Raw genomic sequence first — 21,439 nt, 5'->3', positions numbered from 1 at the left:
GTTCTGACTGGTTGTCCTTTTGGGGATATTCAACCCTTAATCAAAATTTGTAACGAACTAGCTCTGAGTGGTGATGAGGGTGATGACTTCTCCCCTCTGTTTATCTTGTCACAGGTTGTGTCGCTGGTGTGATCCTGCTGGGTTCTTAGAACATTACTCTGAATGTTCACAGGAAACCTTGTTAAAATGTATTGAGGCAGTTCAGTCCCTTATTAACCGGGGGGTCTGTGAGAAAACCTTTGCCCAACCCCTGCTCCTGATGTGGTCTGACATATGGTCCAGGCAGTCTAGCCCCCCTTCCAGATCCCGATGGGTTTTAACCAGGTTGCCCATGACAACCGCAGTGACTCCTGCTATTCCTAATAAAATCCACTCCCAGTTTTCCATAGCAACAGCTCCTGTCTGCAAATTAGCTACACCTGGTCCCAATGCAACCCAGCAAAAAACCTCAATTCCCTTACCAAAGTACCAGCCAGAAGAAAAAGATCTTGAAGAATGGACTGATTGTTCGGAGGATGAAGATTGGATCGACTGCTCTGAGGATGAGGCTATAGATGACTGTTTTAGATATTCCAAGTCCGTTCCAGTACCAGCTGCCCCAGTTCTGTCTTTTCCTGTGTCAGCTGTCTCCACTCTGCCTGCTCCTGTTCCAGTCCAGCCTGCTCCAGTTCCAGTCCAGCCTGCTCCTGTTCCAGTTCCAGTCCAGCCTGCTCCTGTTCCAGTTCCAGTCCAGCCTGCTCCTGTTCCAGTCCCAGTCCAGCCTGCTTCAGCTTCTGTACCAGACCAGCCTACTTCGGTTCCAGTTCTAGTCCGGCCTGCTTCGGTTCCAATTCTAGTCCGGCCTGTTTCGGTTCCAGTTCCAGTCCGGCCTGCTTCGGTTCCAGTTCCAGTCTGGCCTGCTTCAGTTCCAGTCCAGGCTTCTTCAGTGCCAGCCCAGCCTGCTCCAGCTTCTGTGCCAGCCCAGCCTGCTACAGCTTCAGTGCCAGCCCAGCTTGCCCTGGCACAAGGTCCTTCATCCATGGGACCTCCCTTATCCACTTCCCTCCATGCCATCCCAAGAGGTTCCCTTCATTTTTTGGACAGGCTGGTCCATTCAGGCAGGTGGGGTCCTCGCCCATTTCTTAAGACCTCTTGCCCTCTAGCCTCTCCTATAGTTGTTGTGGAGTATAACGCATGTTCGAACCCCCGTTTCAACCACAGCAGTGTGTGCCTGCTGCCCAGCTCTTCGCCTCTGCTGATCCGGTGCCTGCTGCCCAGATCTTCGTCTCTGTTGATCCGGTGCCTGCTGCCCAACTCTTCGCCTCTGCTGATCCGGTGTCTGCTGCCCAGCTCCTCGTCTCTGCTGATCCGGTGCCTGCTGCCCAGCTCTTCGCCTCTGCTGATCCTGTGCCTGCTGCCAAGATCTTTTCCCCTGTTGCTCCAGTGCCTGCTGCCCAGCTCCTCGCCCCTGCTGATCCGGTGTCTGCTGCCCAGCTCCTCGCCTCTGCTGCTCAACCTTGAGGGACCTTCGCCCAATGTTTTCTCTGGTCTTAGTGATGGGGGTGTGCCCCTTGCAGCTGAGGGGCCTGGGGGTTTGGGCATCCGCTTTAGGTGGAGTGTTCATGAGCGTGAGCCCAGACCTGGTAGTGGTGATGTCCCGGGAGACGGGGGAGCTCCATCTGAGCTTTCCTGGTTTCCGGATGATGTCCCTGCGTTCTCCAAAGTGTGTGGTAACCTGATTGGGTGGCTGCTGCTTTGAAGGTATCCAGGAGGTTGGCTAAGAGTATTGACTGTCCTAGTGGCCCCCCATGCTACTCAGCGGTGGTATGCCCACGGCCTCCTGAGCTCCTCGGTGCAGGAGGGTATATGCTGCAGAACCCTAGTGCCGATGGCCTTTGTGTTGGGACGTTGGTTGGCTTGCACGGGCAGGTTGCTTGGGCGGCCGACCGGTTGATGCCGCTCCTTTAGGGCAGGTGCTGTCAGGCACCAGAGCACCTCCGGGTGGCACTGTGGAGCTGCAACCTGATCCTGCAGTTCCAGCGCTCGCCTGCAGGGGTCTGCCAGCAATTAGTCGCAACCTGGTGCTGCTCTGGGAGGATATTTAACCTCTCCCTGCTTTGAGGCCTGTGCCACAGTATTGTTGCCATACCCTGTTTCAGCCTTGGACCCTGACTCCTGACCCGTACCCCTGAGGTCCCCCGATCTGTGGCTCCCGGCCCTTTCCGTTTGTATATAGTGTGTTCCTTTGTTTCTTGCGGGTGGTGGTGGGATAGCCTGTGTTTATGTGGTTTGCTATATCTATTAAAACTATTATTTACAAAGATTGTTGGGGTATTTGAAGTGTGGTCACATTCAGTTCACCAGTATAGGTACCTGCACGTGGTGTTGGGACACCCGTGCTCCGTATCGTGACACCCCAACACCTGATACTGACCTGCCAGGGACCTCAAAAGGATCCCAACACCCGACACTGACCACCCTCACCACCCCAGCATGGACCCCAACTAGGGTTGCCACCTGTCTAGGATTCACCCGGACAGTCCGGGTTTTGAATGCTGTGTTCGGGTTTCATGGCAGCAGAAACCCGGACAGAAGATGTCAGGCAGACAGGGGCAACCAAAATTGATATAGGGGCTACTGGCCCCCCACTAAAAATAGTCTCAACTGTGATATTTACATATGAATAGGTGGCACAATTTACATATGAATAAGCTGTGACTCATTCTCCCCCAAAAATGTCAGTGAGTCGCTAGAGTGTTCGGGTTTTGCTTGAAGAAAAGGTGGCAACCCTAACCCCAACACCCAATAATGACCACTATCACTGACCCGCTGGGGACCTCAGAGAAACCTGCCACCCTAGCTGGCCCACTGGGGATACCCAACATTCTGCACTCACTAGAGATAATCACCCTGACAACAATAAACCATCTGATACCCCACCCTAGACTCCCACACTGCACACTGATAATACCATCTCTATGCCCCCTGTGAACCAATCTCTCCCCTCCCAGATGATCCTCCAATCTGCACCCGACCGACAGTCGCGGCCTTTAAACGCCCAGCAGTGAGTCCGAGACTGTGGGAGGAGCCCGAGGAGTGACAAGAATAGGGGACTTCTACCCCACCCACACACCGAAAGAGTCCGAGTGCACAAGTAAGGAATACAGAATGAGAGACCCCGCCTCTGCCCAGCCTTCTTCACGCCCCTTTCTACTGCAAGTTCTAAACCCACCACACATAGCAAAGAAACCAAACTCCGTCCCTACCGTGCAAATGACTGAAACCACGTCTCACCCTGCCCTCTCACTGCATGTAACTTCCCACTTGTATCCCACTATGCAGAAGAGTCCAACCAGGGATTTCCGTATAGTGTAGGGCCGGACCGGTGCAAGCATTTTTACTGCCCCCGGCGCCCTCAAGCGGCTGCCTGTGTCGCCTTACGGTTGCGCCGGCCCTGGTAATAAAGCAGAAGAGCACTGTGGTTGACACTCAATTTACTTTGCTGTGTAAAGGATTCTTTGCCCGCACCCACATTCAGTATATTTAGCAATACAAAAGGTGTTCTGCACTGGGCCCCGGAGACCTATTATCTCATGGTAGGAGCAATGTGAGACTCAAGGCTGTTTACACACATTTGCACTGTTTGTGCCCATTTACTGCATGTTAACAACTCTGTGTTTGTAGTATGTTTAGAACCATTTTTTAACAACTGTGGTCAACTGACCTGAATGGTAAAATGGAGGTTTATGTAAGATAAGTTAAACTAAGAATTTATCTCTTTTTGTACACTTATTAATGCCGCATGTGATGTGAAAAATAGTAGTTAACATAATACTGGTATTTTTTTATTGCATGCTCTGAGATACTTCCAATACAGAAAAAATATATATGGTGTGAACAAGCGCTAAAGCTAATATACCTGATGACTGCTGTCAAAACAGACACGATACTTTATTCTTTGTTTTGTACATCAGCTCAAATCTGATCACTTATGATACTTTTACACCAATATCTGATATTTCTATTGGTTTTAGGCTGTAGTTGGGTGTATGTAACTGAAGTGTATCTAACTTCAGTTACAGTATTTTCCATAATGCTGAAAACACCTGTTTTTTCAGTGTGTTTGAATCATGCTGTGGATATTTTTAGAATATCTCTTTGATAGAATGCTGGAGAACTAAACAATAAACGTCTGTGGAGACACTTTTACATTGCTTTTGAAATATGTTTTTTCTAGGGCTGGTAATGATTAAAATTTTCCTGTTCGATTAATCGATTTTTTTAAAATCGATGAATCGACTAATTTCGATTAATTATAACGCACAGATCCAACTACTTTTAGGTAATAGGGCGATTTCTGATTTCTTGTAAAACCACACAAAATGGATCTCTAAGCTGGAATAAAAGTGCTGGTCCAGTATCCACAAATGTATGGGATGCTGACTGGGAAGTAGATACACTTGTAGAAAAAAAAAAAACACCAAAAATATTGTCCTATCAATCATTATTGCATTGTAATTTGCACTGTTTTAGTTTACAATTGACCCCGTCAGTCACCCTAAAAAAAATAAAAATCATATTAGCACTTTCCTGCTATAGAAGAGGTAATATACTCATAATCCGGTGGCACTTGTCTCCATCCAAGCACTGCAGCCTCCATCAGGCTCATTAGCATTTGACACTTCTGGGTCCTCCTTCCCTTCGTTAGCCGTCACAGACAACGACGTCACCGGACTCCTCCGCCTTCCCTTCGTTAGCCGACAGAGCCACTTGGGGAAGGGGGGAGGAGTCCGGTGACGTTGATGTCCGTGACGTCACCGGATCTCCGACGGAAGACCCGGAAGCTGGCGGGGAGGTGAGTACCGATCAAAATAATTTTGATCGATCAAAAAAATTAACGATTAATCGAAGGATTAATCGTTAATTTCCGCAGCCCTAGTTTTTTCATGTGTATTTTTGTGTGCTTTGATCAAAGATCAAAAACATAAAAACATGTAAACTTATCGGTAATAAAACATAACTAAACACATTTAAACAGCAAATGAACACAACAAGGAATATCACAGAAATAGGGTATCTACATGGTTGTCTTTATGGTGCCTGTCACATGTTTTTGATACATAGCTATACCTAACCATTCTGCTACCTGGGGTGAAATTTAAAAAAGTGAACCCCCATCTTTCTAAAAGCATAAGTATATGTACTTATTTGTGCTGAAAAAACGTATTCACTAGAGTCAAGTGCCCACTCTCTGATAAATATTGTTAGGTTTGGTGAGGGCATCTGCCGCCCCGAGGCCGGGGCTCGGTGGCCTTGTGGGAAATCCGGGCCTGCATGCAATGCATGTTTTTAGACAAATAGGCCAGCAGTTTGTGGGAAATCTAGTCTGTTATCAGAGTGCAGTCATGTTACCAGAGGCTGCTACAAATTTCTACCATGTTACTGGAGAAATTGCAATGTCATTAAGGAGCCATTTGTTAAAAGCGACAGGCATGTTACCAGAGTCACTGTCATGTTAACAGAGAGAGAGTCACGAGAGCGGAATGTTGCTAGACACACTACTATGTTAAAATTAACTGGCATTTGAACTGAACATACGGTAATTGGGAATACTGCCAGTGGGGCCTATGTAGGATAAAGGCAAGAAAGCAGCCACACACTACAGGAGCTGGCATTATATTAAATAAAGCAGTAGTGATTGTCTCAAGAAATTACAGTAAAGTTAATCAAGTTTTCTGATCAACTGAGGTAAATAATAATTCCAACCCCAACCAATTTATACAGGAACATGATGACTATTCACTGATCTAGCTGATATTGGCCAATGTATTTAAAGCTGAACTCTTGTATTGCCTTCGGTTTTGAAAAATTGAAAATACTCTTCTGCTGTACTGAAATTGCTTACTCTGATTTATCTGCACACAGTGAGCTTCTTAGAGTATGCATTAGAAGCTTTAGCAAAGCATATAGAACCCATCTCATTTCCTGGCTGGAGGATATCCTGGATCATCTAGTCTTTCCACCCCCAGCCTCACTGTCTCTGGCCCACCCTATAGGATTTCAGTTTTTTCAATCATAGAGGTTCAACATCTCATGCACATGCAGTCGAACTAGAAACCCCCACTCCTCCAGACTGACATCCACTCACCAGCCAACATATATGTTTGCATTATATAAAAGCGTCAGTACCATGTTGATGAGGTGGAAGAGAGGAACTGGAGAAGGCAAAATATAAGCAGAATAAACTTAAGATTTAAAGATGGTTTATTATTGTTTATACAGCTAAGCTATGTGTATTTGTCAAGAAATAAGTAACACCTACCAGACCTTTCATTTTTTTCTATACATCATTTGATTTTTTTATGTGGTACATAAGTCAAACAACTTAAATGATATTGCACTAATCACATTAATTTTTTTCTTCTAGGTAAATCACTGCCTTTGAAAACCTCTATTCAACATCCTGTTTGATACTGTCACTGCAGCCATGAGCAGTCCCCTGTCACCAACAGACTATGACAGTTTGGAGATTCAGCAGCAATATAATGATATCAATAACCGATGGGATCTTGCAAATGATGATGACTGGGACAATGAAAACAGTTCTGCACGTCTCTTTGAAAGATCAAGAATCAAAGCACTAGCAGGTAAATAAATACATGCGGCTAATGTATGGAAACAAGTGGAAGTGTTGCCAACAGCCAGTGCCAACTTAAAGCTATCATGGGCCCCGGGTAGGATTCAAGCCATGTGCTCCCCTTACACAAGTGATACATTAACAAAATTATAATTTAAAAATGACTTGCTTGATGTAATAAAACAGACTATGTTCAGGCAATTGCAATACAAAATAAAAGCATTTCATAGCTGCATTGAAATGGGTATGCTCTTAAGACCTTGAACCAAGTACATTTTTCTTTTTGTAAAAGCTCTAAACAGCTTGCTGGTACGAAACATATAACAATTGTGCCCTGGGCTACTGTCCAATTTTTTAAAACATTATAATCATAGTAGCATAGATTGTAGAGGGCCCATGACTGTCTTCATTTTTTTCCACACATATAAGCATCTTCTCTTAAACTACTGCATATGTAAACCTTAACAATGAGGAAGAGGGGAACGCTCAGAGTTCAGCTATATGTACAGTATATCTACGAAATCAATGAAAAGACTATACACTCCTTTCAAATGCCGTATTTTTAATAAAAGTGATGGTGAATGTGATCTATTTTAAAAAGGCAATGCTGTGCTTGTCATTGAGAGGATTTAAGAATGGCGGAACATTACTCTTTGCCATGCAGTGCATCCAAAAGAGGAAAAAAATGCAGGTGAGTAAATATGTGCACAGCACACAGACAAAACACAAACTACTCTTATTGGTTCATTTTAGGTTTGTTAAATGCACAATTGAAAGCATTTTCTTATATCTGTTCCATAAGTGCAAAATATACCTATAATAAGGTCCGGTGTGCTCTGCCTGTGCTGACTGTTATCGGGTACATTGTTCACAGCTATCTCTGAGGATTACATAACCCCCTCTATGTTATGGAGAAGACATGATAAATAGGTGTTTATAGTCTTGTCCTGAGGGGACTGCTCCTTCATAAGCACAGTAGAAGTGAGTGAGCATTGTCACCCTAGGACAGGAAATATATTACCTGTAGGATCACCAGGTGAAAATAAAGAAAAAAAGAAAACGAAAGCAGCCACCACACCACAGGGACTGGTAAGCTGCAATTTTTTTTACATTTTTGTTTGTGGGTTTAGAACATACTTACCAACATTTCAATCCCACTCCTAGGACACAGTTAACCCTACCCAGAGTCCACTCATGCCAACCCAGTACTGGGCAGTCCTACCCACATACCGGAGTAGTCCGCCCAAACCCAGCCTTTAAATATGCAGAGATTACCCACTTGGGGCCTCTGGTGACCATAAAGAATGTCTCACTGAGTTACTGCACATGTGCAGTAACTCAAATAAGGGTGAAAACATGACCCCGCGACATCACGTGGGACACAGCATCACTAAGGTCTAAGCTGCTGGACTGTCCCGGCAAATCCAGATCAGTTGGCATCTATGGTTTGGGTACACTTTAAATTTCAAGCACCATGCTTCCACCTTTACATATACTTTATTTTTACAGAAGCCTCTACATATTGTGGTTAGGTCAACATTGGTAGGCGTGCATTGCAAATAAACATATAGAGAGAATGGAAGTTTCACACTCCAATGTCTTTTACATATTGTGGCTAGCTGCCATGTGGTTCATTTCATCTCTTGTGAAATTAGGCTATTGCAGTGAAAACTGCCCAAAGCATTCTTTGGCTAAATCCTGAAGGTACCCAAACACAAAATCAGTAGCATCCTAAAGGTACCCAAACACAAAATCAGTAGCATTGGAGAAGATTGTTCTATAGCAGCCTTGTGAAATGATATTCAGGCAAATATTTATACCTTAAAAATAGGTTTTATCATTAGTAGTTTGTTTACAAACCTGCTTTATTGCCTTCAAATGTATACATCACTGAAATCTTGCCCAAGTAATTAAAGGAGAACTATGGGGTTAAGGCTGTTCCCCATAGTTCTCAGGGTAACGGGAGGACACAAACTAGCGTCCTCCCGTCACCCTAGGCTCAGTATACCGCAAGCTGTAGCCCGCGGTATACTGTGACGCCGCAGTATACCGCCACAGCTGAAGCGGATCCCGGATCCCTATCTAGAGGCAGAGCCAGCTGTACCCACCCCCTCCCCCGTCCGTTCCGCCAGTCAGTGCTGGCGGATCGGAGCGGGAAGGGGGGAATCCAGCCCCTCCCCTATCACGGCAGAGAGCCGTGACAGGATCGAGAGGTGAGCGAACGCCGGTATGTGTTCGCTCACCTCCTGATCTACTAAGCCGACCTGTGACAGTCTCATTGTCACAGGTCGGCTAGAACTATGAGGTGAGTGAAAAGCACTCACCTCATAGTTCTCCTTTAATCAGGCTGTCGGCTCAAAAGTGGAAATGGGCCATGTATTACCACTTATACAGATATATTGGTGTAATAACTATACTGTATACAGTACGCTATAGAATACATAGAGTACTATATGATCCCCAGCTAACCCACAGTGGGATCTTCTTGGACATCAGTCATAATAGCCATTCCACTCAAAGCATTCACGAAAAATACCCCCTTGGTATGCCTATCAGTTTTGGTGGCCCTAGGTTATTATACCTGAATGAAGTGAAAACAGATTCATAAGACCTTGTTTATATTATATGTTGTCAAGCATTTTTGTCATTTACCTTTATGAGGAGCCTGAGATGATGAGAATAGCCTCTCTTAAATTTCTTGCCCAAGCATCTCTGGGTAGTGAGACAAGGAATTTGAGGGTAACAAGAGCATGATTGCCTAGAATGTGCAGTCTGTTGGCTGGAACTTGAAAATACTGAATGGAGTATGTGTGTAGCCAGAAGGATCACAAAGAAGCTCAGATCACAAGTGCAAATAAGGACAGGTCACAGGCTATGAGCTGATAACAGACAGACAACTAGGTACCAGGTCAGTGACAATATCGAAGTGAGAAAGAGGTGAAGGTCAGCAACACGCAGGTGGCAAGGTGTCAAATCAGTAAGCTGGGTCTTGGTCAGAGGTTCAGGGCAGCCTCACATAAGCAAACAATCATAGGTAGAAGTGCACAGTCCATAGATAGGTCAGATGAAAGCCAGGTTAATATTTAGGCCTAAATTTCCAGTTATAGGTTAAATTCACATAGAAACAACTGAAGACCTTTTAGTGGCTATAACGGGTGACAACCCTGGCAGGTGATGCAAGCTTACCCAAGGCACGGAGTCTAAGTGACAACTTGGTCTTCACCAGAGTGCCCCGTAATGAGTAATGGGCCGGTGACCCTAGGGCCCCGGGCTTCTTTGTTGCAAGCTGACTCTAGGTTGTAGCCCTCAGGATTGACAAACCAAGGGGTCTCAGGAGCAGGGTGGCTACACTGAGGAGACAGGATAAGGTCATATGGCAGGTCAATGTCCAGGCAGAGAACGGGGTAGGCAACAACCAAGAAAGTAGGAGAGGTCGATAGAGGCGACATGCCAAAAAGCAATTGGTGACCAAGCAGAGGTCAAGCCTGGCAGCAGGCCAGAGGGTAGTCAATGTCCAGGCAGAGGTCAAGGCTGCAGGCAGTGGGCAAGAGAATAACAGGTACGGGTAGAGTCGGCACTGTAACCAATGCCAATATCTAGCAGAGCTTTAAAAAGCTGTGCTGTGGTCAGTGTCACTAGCTAGTGTGCACATCTGCCTGCCCACACATTGTAAGAAACACACACAAACTCATGCAACTGTGCGTGGAAACGTGTAGCAAGTCGGGCCTCTATGCAGAGAACCTTTAAGCAGCACATGCACAGGTGCCCACACCAATATGTTAGTGCATAGGGCAGAAGACCTTCCTGAGAATGGCACAGTGTAGGAAAAATGTATTACATTGCAGTAGGTTGAAAAAAGTCATGCATGATGTGTACAAGAACTAGCCAGATTCAGAAAACAAGTATGTCCAGGCCAAAATGAAAAGGCAAAATCAAGATCAGTACAGGAGGTATCAGGGAAGTCCTCAATAAATCACAGGTCAGCAACTTAAACAAAATCTTATGGACAATGAGAGAAACTACTAATTGTTTAAAGTTTTCTCTAGGTCTGCCAGTGTGCTGAATTCTTATATGCATTATGAAAATGTGTCTATATGCATGAACTTGAGAAAACCCCACTAGACAGCATAAGTAGTTGTACATATGTATATCTAAAAGGATCGTACAAAACCAACCACAAGTATGAAACCCATGAAAATCTGAGCAGTGCTACATTCCCTATGCTCTCCCCCTATATTTATTCAATCTTTGAGTAACCCACACCAGTGTTGATTGGATGCCTGCTAATCACACTAAAGCCGTTAGATCTTACCACTTTCCTGTCAAAATGTGTGAGTCAAAAGTATATATGATTCTGCCGGGGTTATTGATCGCACTTTGTCAAAGTAAATGAGTAGCCTAGTGCAGTTTCGCAGTTGGGTTCCCCTGGATAGATTTTCAATCTTTGGTTGTTTTGCACCCAACTGATGAACTCCTCTAGTGGCTAGCTATTATTATTATTATTATTATAATACAGGATTTATATAGCGCCAACAGTTTGCGCATAAGACATTACAATTACAATACAATTCAAGACAAGATGGTATGGAGGGCCCTGCCTGTGAGTTCATTTAGGATGTAGAATAAGGTGACCAGATTTTTAAAATGAAATCCGGGGACATTTTTTTAGCTTCTGATAGGCTGTGCTATGAGTGTAGCGGGAGCTACGCAAAATGAGCAGTCGGCTTCCCCGCTACGTTAATAGCGTATTTTCTCAGAAGCTGCATACAGCGTACACCGGTTTAAATAGTAATCGGTGAACATTGTATGCAGCTTCACACACACACACTAAATTTTGCCCTACCCCTGACTAACCTGTCAAGTCGCTGGATACAGCACACACGCTGTATCCAGCTTTTGACATGTTCTGCTATTAGCATAGCAGGAAAGCTGGGGTCTCAGGTGGGCTGTGCAGGATATGGGCTCTGCAGGGTCTATGGTGGGCTCTGCAGGGTCTATGGAGGGCTCTGCAGGGTCTCAGGGGGGCTGTGCAGGATCTGTGTTGGGCTCTGCAGGCTGCAGAGCCCAACACAGATCCTGCACAGCCCCCCTGAAACCCTGGGAAGCCCACCATAGACCCCGCAGAGGCCACCACAGATCCTGCACAGACCCTGCGGAGCCCAGCATAGACCCCACAGAGCCCACCACAGATCCTGCACAGACCCCCTGAGACCCTGCGGAGCCCACCATAAACCCAGCAGAGCCCAACACAGATCCTGCAAGGATCGGGGGGCTGTGCAGGATCTATGGTGGGCTCTGCAGGGTCTCGGGGGCTGTGCAGGGTTACAAAATGGGGGGAGACAGTACAGTAACAATACAATTTCAGTACAATAGGGTTAGGAGAACCCTGCTCATGAAAGCTTACAATCTAGTAGAAAGGGCAAGTGTTACAAAAGGTAACAGTTGTTTAGATTGAGTTTATGGAAGAAGTAAAAAGGACAGTTATGTTGAGGTGGGATAGGCTTCACTGAAGAGATGAGTTTTCGCGGATCGCCTTAAGGTGGACAGAGTAGGAGATAAGCGGACAGATTGGGGTAGGGAGTTCCAGAGGTTAGGAGACATGCTGGAGACGTTCTGGCGCTGAGCATGGGTGTCAGGAACTGGATCTAAACCCGGGCCCTCTTCTGTAGCTGGCGGTGATTCTACCTGCTGAGCCACCTTGGAACATTGGATAGCTCCTTGCCTGATCTCCTGTTTAATCATCAGTTTAACCTAGTTTCTGCTGAACTCTGAACTCCTTGCTCCTCCCTTGAACTTCCTATTTTAGCCATACCCCTGCACTTCCTGTTTGCCAGATTATTGTGCTCCTGCCAATATCTTGCTTCCTTGCTCCTCCTGTGATACAATCCTCTCATACTGCTACCCGTGTACCGACCTTTGGCTGCTGATTCACCGACTACTCTCATCCTCTTCTGCTTCATATCCGGTACCTTTGGCTGCTGACCTCACTTGCTTGTTCACTAACTACGCTTCTGCCTGCTCCTATACTTCTGCCTTCTGCTTGTGTACCAAACCCGGCCTGTTATACCACAAATTTGCCTGCTGTTTCAGCTACTGGACTCTGAGCCTGATCACAGATCGTGACAATGGGAGGCAGTGACGAGAGAGCTGGAGAACAGGAGGTCTTGAGAGGAGCGAAGAGGACGGTTTGGGTGATATTTTGAGATGTGGTTGAAAATGTAGTCGGGGGCAGAGTTGTAAATGGCTTTGTATGTTGTTGTTAGTATTTAGAATTTTATTAATTGGGCAATTAGGAGCCAGTGGAGATTGGCAGAGAGGGGCGGCAGACACTGATCAACCTGACTTTCTGTAACGTATGACCCTATGATACACACTGTGACAGGGTACACGATTCTGTGTATGTCAGTGAGAGGTTCAAAAGGGCAGCTTTCCCTGGCTAGGAAAGGGTTAAGCCTGGCCAACAGGTAAACCTCCTCTCTCTCTATTAATTAGCCTGCACCTGATAGTGACTGAGGGGGGAGAGAGCTCAGAGCAAGATCCAGGCTGCACTGGATGGACACAGACTGGAGAGTGTGCATATCTGGTGAATAAGGTCTGCCAGAACAACTGTATGTATGGGACTGTGGTTTTTGTTAATTTATACTGGAAGCTGGAATAGCCGCTCCAGTAGGACGTAGTGAGGGACACTACTGTTTAGTTAGCCTCCTAAGGTGGAGTAGGCCTTTTTATTTGTGTTACTTTTGAGTTCTGCTGGAAATTGTTTGTTTAAAGGAGACTTTTACGTTGCATGCAATAAAGCTGCATTTATTGCCAAATACTGATTAAAGACCAGTGACTTTCCTACAACACGTTATCACCAAAACAACAGTATCAACAACACATACTAAACAATAAAAACTGTAAACCAATGCATGGCAATGCAGGTGCGGTAATGCTTGAGTTGCAGTGTGAACCTGCCCTGTTTTGGAAGTACTGTAGAGGGAAGTCCTTGCATGGAGAAGAAATTACATTTACTTGCAACTTTTTTAGCTTTTATTGAGCACTTGTGTGTGGGTGCAACTGTCACTGGACTTGATAAATGGGGTGTAGTCCTTTGTTGCTTATAGCCAACAGTATTTCAATGAGCTTTTATGTCTTATGTATAGTGAACAGTGATTGTGCTTTATATACAGCACCCTTTTTAAGAAAAGCAAAAAAGAAGACAATTCCAAGGAGTGAGATCCAGTACATTGCCCAAGTTATTCTATTTGTTAACCTCGTAGTTCAGGTTTTGACAGAGAGTATATTCTTCCAATAGAGATTGCTGCACTAAGTAGGCTGAAGGTAATATAGTAAGTTCTGGGTGTAGACAGTGACGTAGCATGCGTTGTCAGTGCCCGGGGCAAGGCAAGTATTGCGCCCCCCCCCCCCTACTCCATGGACTGTTAGCACTCCCTGAGTCCTTCCACCAGTACAGTTAGAACCTTGGCATTTTTCCGCCCCCCTGCCCCAGCACACTCAGGCGCTGCCTTACTTCAGAACTCTGACATATTATCTGAGAATTACCTCAGAACTGTTAAAGTTGATCTTTTTTTCCCCTGTTCCCTTCTTCTGCTCTATATGGATCTGTGAGTTGTATTCATCCACCGACCATATGGGAGAATCCAGGTCTGCACTCTCAGTGCCAACATACTGCACTACAAAGCATGATGGGACCCCACTCCACATATCACCCCCTCCAGTCATAGCCGAGGCATCAGAACAGACCATATCTGTAAAAAAAATAAGTCAAGGCAACTGGACTTGCTGTATTTTTCTTGAAGAAGTTTCACTGGTGCTTTCTCAATTCAGAATTCTATTCTGAATTGAGAAAGCTGGTTGGATGACCAGTGAAACGTCTTCGAGAAAAATACAGCAAGTCCAGTTGCCTTGACTTATTTTTTTACAGATATACCATGACCTGGATGAATGAGAACCTTCACAGACATACGTCAGAACAGACCCCCATCTCTCTCCACACAACAGAGGAAGACACTACAAGGAACAGCTGTGGATGACACTACAGCCACTTGCAGAACATGCTGTGTTGAGTAAGGTTCCTCACAGAGTTTCTGGCCTCATTTCTATTGTCCGTTTGGCCAGCGAAGGGTTACTAGGACACATCTGAGGAAGTCTGCCACAGATCGGGCCACACAACGGCGGGCAGAGGTGCAGTTTAAAAGTGGCGAGCAAGAAGCCCAGTCTGGGCCAATGAAGCACACAGCCTTTCACCCATAACGACCCTCCTCTGCCGTCCCCTTTAGTGACGTAATTTTAATGCCTCCTCCAGCTACATGCTCCAATCTGATAGTAGCCGGGCAGGTGGGAGGAAGGAAGGCTAATGCTCCACCCACTATCACTACTCTTCCCATGATAAGGGAGTTGAAATGAGTAAAGTGTCCAATTCTTTTTATTAAATCTATCTAAAAAAAATCCTTATTGTTGATAGGATTTAGTGGACTTTTATCTTCATCTGGAGTAACCGGACAAAAGCCTCAATTAGTCAATAAATGTGTTATGGACTTGCTAATTGGTGATGATGCCTGGAAGATAGGAGGGATTAATGTAAAAACAAAACAGCTAGATGATCAGAATATTCAGTTCTAACAGTCCTTTGACCAAAAGCAAGTCTTTTTGTATACAGTATGTTATCAGATTGTTGAGGTTTGATCAGGGAAAGAAAGGCATAGAGTTAAATTCACTATGTGGGACAAGCTGCACGTGTGCTGGCTGATTTCACTGCTTAATTCAATGTGTTAGCTAAGTATTCCAATAATAGAACTTTTCTTTGTCAAATCCCTATAATGTTTCCATGGATACTCATTCAAATTGTGCCCTGCTCTTTCGCAAACATTTCCTTTAATGCAATGTAGATATTAGAAAAGTAACTAAGCTGATGTGTTTATACACACACACACACGCAAACACTAAACTAAATAAACATATTTGCCTTTAACCAATTAAGCATCATTCTTCATTTAAATACACATAAACCATATCCATTTTATCATAACATAAAAATACAAGTAGCAAAAAATTGCTTGGCATGTTACAAAGACAAAGTGAGACAAAGTGATGCCATTTCACCTTCTTAACATGTTGCAGTCTGTGTATTCTATCAGAGTGGTAAAAACTGCATCTGTTTAATGGCCCACCTACCTTCTGCCCTCCAAATGCAAATGCTACATTAGACCTGATGAAATGCTGGTCATGGGTTCTACATGACGATTTAGGAGTAGGGATGGGCTGCATGTTTGAGTCGAACATGAGTTCGACTCGAACATCACTAGTTCGCCGAATGCGAGAACTTTGTGGGATGTTTGCGGTCTGTTCGACCGCGCAACATCCCACAAGGCAATGCGCCTTGTGAAGCTCTAATTGGTTAAAGGCTTGCACCTGACCCAAGGTCAGGTTCAAGACTTGGCCCAGTCAGGGCTCATAGCGAAGTCCCAGCAGCACACTATATAAGGCTGCTTACACCGGAGCCCTACGTAATGTGTTGTTGGAATTCAAATAGAGCGAATCTATATGAGTTCTCTATCAGGGTTCTCTATCAGGGTTCTCTATCAGGGTTCTCTATCAGGGTTCTCTATCAGGGTTCTCTATCAGGGTTGTATACAGCGTTCTATGTCACAGTTGTATACAGCGTTCTATGTCACAGTTGTATACAGCGTTCTATGTCACAGTTGTATACAGCGTTCTATATCACAGTTGTATACAGCGTTCTATGCAGTGTTCTATATCACAGTTCTATACGGCGTTCTGTACTATAGCAGTCAGTTATACTGGTCTATTATAGCAGACGCTCCCATGCAGCAATAAGAGGGCAAGCAAGTCGTGGAAGTAGTACATTCTCTGCAGGCAGGGCACGCTTGTCCTTTCTATCTGGTGCTGGCCGTCTTATTCAGCAACAACATACAGAAGAGTTGGTGGATTGGATAACAAAGCCATCCTCATCCTCTGTCATCCAGGCTCATACTGGTTCTCAGTCCACCGCAGCTGTCAAAGTGGCCTATTTTGCCTCCTTGTCCACAGCTACTCCTGCCATATAGCCTCACCATCATGCATGGAGGAGTCAGCTGAATTGTTTCAACACACCGTCAGTGACATGATGCTGGAGGATGCACAGCAAATACAATGGTCTGATGTTGGCTCTGAGGATGAGGAAGGGAGTAACATCAGCCAAGAGGGAGGGGGTGCCAATGATGCACAACAAACTGGCACTCATATTCCCCCAGCTGTAGCATACTGCCAGGTTGGCTCCAGTGACTAGGACAGAGGGCGTGATGATGATGAGGTCACTGACTCTACTTGGGTGACTGATTGAAAGAGGAGGAAAGTGAGGAGGAGGCACAACCCCAAAGAGGCAGGATGTCCTCCAGGGGCAGCCGTATGGGCAGCCGTATGAGCAGCCAGGCCATTGCATCAGAAGGCAGAGCTGCACTGGTGCAGGGCACTGTTTCGGAGCACACTTCCAGGAACTCAGCTGTCTAGGAGTTTTTCAGCACATGTGCAGCAGACCACAGCATTGCTATTTGCAACCTGTGTCTCAAGAGGATCAAGTGTGGCAAAAACATCAGCCACTTGGGTACCACGTGCTTTAAGAGACATCTGACCACCTGCCACGCATCCCGTTGGCAACAGCACCATAGAAAGGACAACACTTCTCCTTGCTCATCATCTGTCATCTCTACCCCCACTATACGTCATGCCATGTCAACAACCTCCACTGACAGGGACGATTGTATAGCAATGGGGGTTACAGGTCCTTCCCCTGAATCTGCCAGCAGCCAACCAGCTGCAGATTTTAAAAGTCAAATTTTGCTGCCCCAGCTGCTGCAGCAAAAAAAAAATACAGTCCTTCCCATCCACATGCTCAGCGCCTAAATGCCAGCTTGGCCAAATTACTCGCTTTACAGCTGCTGCCTTTCCATCTGGTGGACTCTGCCCCCTTCCATGAGTTTGCAGAATGTGCTGTACCACAGTGGCAGATTCCCAAACGCCAATTCTTTTCACGGAAGGCCATTTCAGATCTGTACCAGCATGAGGAAGGCAATGTCTTGGCCTCGTTGGACAAGGCAGTCAGCAGCAAGGTCTACATTACCGCTGACACGTGGTCTAGCAAGCATGGTCAGGAAAGTTATATTTCCTTCACGGCACACTGGGTAACTCTGCTTGCAGCTGGGAGTGATCCAGGACGGGGCTCCGTGCTGGAGCTTGTACAACCACCACGCCTCCATAAAGCTGCTAATGTGAGATCTGTCTGCTCCACCCCCTCCTCTTACTCCTCCACGATGGCCTCCTCTGCAGAATTGTTTGGCGAACCAGCAGTTCACGGTAAGCGTTCCAGGGGCTACGCAACGGCTCAGGCAAAAAGATGTCATGCAGTGCTTGAGCTGGTTTGTCTAGGGGACAGGAGCCACACCGCGGCAGAGATTCTGTCAGCTCTGCAGGGGCAGTCCCAGAGGTGGTTAACACCACGCCAGCTTGAGCCAGGAATGGTTGTGTGTGACAATGGCAGCAACCCTACGCCTAGGAAAGTTGACGCATGTACCATGCATGGCACACATTCTCAACATGGTGGTACAGCGTTTCTTAACCAGGTACCCAGGGCTGCAAGATCTTCTGAGGCAGACCAGAAAAGTCTGTAGCCATTTCAGGCGGCCATACCCAGCAAGTTTTCATCTGGCTGAAATTCAAAGGGAATTCCACTTACCCACAAACCGTCTGATTTGTGACATGCCCACCAGGTGGAACTCCACTTTGGCAATGCTGCAGCATCTGCACAAGCAGCAGAGGGCCATCAACGAGTACCGGTGTGAGTATGGCACAAGGACAGGCTCAGGGGACCTTGGCTTTTTTTCCCCATGTCAGTGGCTGCTGATAAAGGAAGCATGCACTGTACTGTCACCATTTGAGGAGGCGACGAGGATGGTGAGCAGGGAGAATGCATGCATCAGTGACACAATCCCTCTTGTGTTCCTGCTCTGTGGGGAATTATGGATCTGGCACTTGAGGCAGAACAGCGGGAGGAAAGGGAGGACTTCCTAAGGCCCCCTTTACGCAGACAGCATTTCTACGGGTCCACAGATCACACAAGAGGAGGAGTAGGATTATGTCAGCCATAGGGGCATTGAAGCGTTGAAGGGAGGGTTTTCTGTCCCCAGAAACCCAAGGAGTAGTATGTGGCTGGGAGGAGGTAGTGCACGATAGTGTCATCCTCAGTGACCCTGAAGACCGGGAATCTCATGCCTCCTCCAACTTACATTGCATGGGCTCCCTTATCCTGCAAAGCCTGAGAAAGGACCCCAGGATTCGTGGTATCAAGGAGAGGGATCATTACTGGTTGGTAACCTTTCTTGATCCACGCTACAAGCGTAAAGTTGCAGAGCTCATCCTGCCCTCACAGAGGGAGCACAGGATGAAACAACGGGAGGACGCTTTGAAGAGAAACTTGTGGAACACCTTTCCAGACACTGGTAGGTTACCAAGTGATGAAAGAGGTGCTTCTGAGGCTTCGGTTGATCAAAGGAAGAGCGGTGGAAAAGGGGGCCGCCTGACTGATGCCTTCAGACATTTTTTAAGTCCTCAGCGCCCAGGGATGTTAACTTTAGGCACCCATCGGCAGCGTCTGCATCATATGGTGCAGGATTAGCTAGGGGCAAGAGCAGACCTGGAGAGCTTTCCAGCAGATGATCCACTGGCTTACTGGGTCTTAAGAATGGATCACTGGCCAGAACTTAGCCAATATGCCATAGAGCTACTGGACTGCCCTGCATCCAGCGTGCTTTCTGAAAGGATATTCAGTGCTGCTGGAGGTTTTGTGACAGATAAAAGAGTGCGTCTGTCCACAGACTCCGTTGACCGATTGACATTTATAAAAATGTATCAGTCCTGGATCAGCAGTAGCTATCAATCCCCTGCTGCTGATGTCACTGAATAGATCGGGGATCTCTGGATTCGGAAGACTGCCTACCTTTTGTGGGCGATTATTTCGCCATATTAAAGTAATGTTCTCTGTGTACTGACATTTTTTTTCATTTAGGTTTTGTTTCGGTTTTGAAATATTTCATTTTGGTGCACCTCTAATCTATAGTAGGGATGCACCGATACCGATACAAGTCGGATTCCTCACAAGGCCAACGAGGCCAGGCCTCGGGGCGGCAGCGGGGGGTGTAAAATTGCTGACGTCGCGACCACTGTCCACGAGTCCTCAACCCGATGTTCCGACCCGAGTCACGGCGACAGGCAGATGGGAGGCAACCCCAGGACAGGAGCCGTGGAAGCGTTCAAGGGGAAGGATTGCAGCGCGCTGGGAGGACTCGTCCAGACCATCATGAACTACATGAAGGTGAGAGTGTCTGCCAGGCGTGTTCGGGGGAAACTTCCATAACAAAGGAGCCAGCGGGGACAATGCAACCTGTTCAGCCGGAGAACTACAAGCCACAGCATGCATTGGGGCCCCAGCAGGAGGTCAGGCTGCAGCCATGGGAAAGGGGTGCAGGAGCTTCAATGGTTGTGCTGGGACTTGTAGTTCAACTGCAGACTGGCAGCTACAGGCAGCCCCGAGCAGCATTGCATGGCTCATAGACATGTATAGGATTCCTATAGAGGAGGCTGCAGAGAGGAGCAGGACTGGGAACCCAGAGTAGCCCTCATTATCATCATAGGCATGGACAGGACTGGGCTGACAAGCTTAGATATGGGACAGCCATGGGGCGACTGATGTGTGTGTATGTGTGTGTCTATCACCTGGGGAATCAGTCTGAAAAAACATTTAGGTGTGAACAGCTTCTTCTTCCCATACCAGCTTCCGACTGAGGACCTTCACACCCAGTGTCATCTCCACATCTTCCTCTTCCACATTTCATGTTCTTCATAATATTAAGAAACTGACCTAAAATGCATGATTTTGTATTGCCTTAGAAAAAATGTGACCTGTCCCTTTAAGAAAAAGTATCGGTAATTGGTATCGGTACTCGTACTCGGTCTTAAAAAAGTGGTATCGGTGCATCCCTAATCTATAGTATGTAAAAGATTTGAGGAGCCAGTGAGTGACTATATTCAGTGATTTGTTATTGATAATGGAATAATAAGTAGCAACCACGATGGATTTATAAAAGATTATTCTTGCGTCAGACCAACCTGTTTTCATTATATGAGGAAGCCAGTAACAAGTTAGACTAGACATGTGCACCGGCAAAAAATTCCTTTCGTTATCATTCAGATTTTTTGTTATTTCGTTTTTCAGGATTTGGGTCCAAAAGTCAATTTGTTTTGGGATTTGGACGAAATTCGTTAGTGTTAGTATGTACGAATTTCATAATACTATTCATATGACACCTCGGCTCACAGACCCGAATGGCATTCGGGAGCTCGCGTATAGTATTCCGGAGCTCCCGAATGCTACTGTATTATGACAGCTGAGAATGTCAAATGGGCGGAACGAGCCCCGCCCATTTACTTACATTCAGGCTGGAGATGTAATTTTGTGGCGAGTCTTCGTAAATCACGATGATTGTTCATCGTGATTTACGCTGGATTACATCGATGAGGCCATTTTTGCCATGGGGACACCCTCCCAATGCAGAGGGCACGTGGCCTGGTAAGGTGCAGGGAGGGGGGGCGCTCGATCGCCCCCCCCCTGTTTCCTGCTCTGCTGGGCCTGTGCTCGGATCAAGGGTCTGGTTTTTTCCCTCCATTTTTTGGGGGGTGGAGTTCCTCCTTAAAATTCCTACCAGACCTAAAGAGCCTGTTATGGCTTTTGGGGGGAAAACCCACGCACTTTTTTTTTTTTTTTTTTTT

General features: G+C 46.2%; 1 protein-coding gene across 1 annotated transcript in view; it reads left to right on the top strand.

The window, feature by feature from the left end:
- LOC108798080 (spectrin beta chain, non-erythrocytic 1-like) overlaps nt 1-21,439 on the top strand; it is a 266,531-nt gene that overhangs the window by 84,947 nt on the left and 160,145 nt on the right. Inside the window, 1 exon segment of the mRNA XM_018569793.1 lies at nt 6,407-6,626. Within this exon segment, the coding sequence (XP_018425295.1) occupies nt 6,467-6,626 (160 nt within the window). The 5' untranslated portion in view covers nt 6,407-6,466.

This window comes from Nanorana parkeri, unplaced genomic scaffold (genome assembly GCF_000935625.1).
Source record: "Nanorana parkeri isolate BGI_ZX_2015 unplaced genomic scaffold, ASM93562v1 scaffold1398, whole genome shotgun sequence".
Classification (NCBI taxonomy): domain Eukaryota; kingdom Metazoa; phylum Chordata; class Amphibia; order Anura; family Dicroglossidae; genus Nanorana; species Nanorana parkeri.
This window is presented reverse-complemented; position numbering and strand designations above follow the sequence as displayed.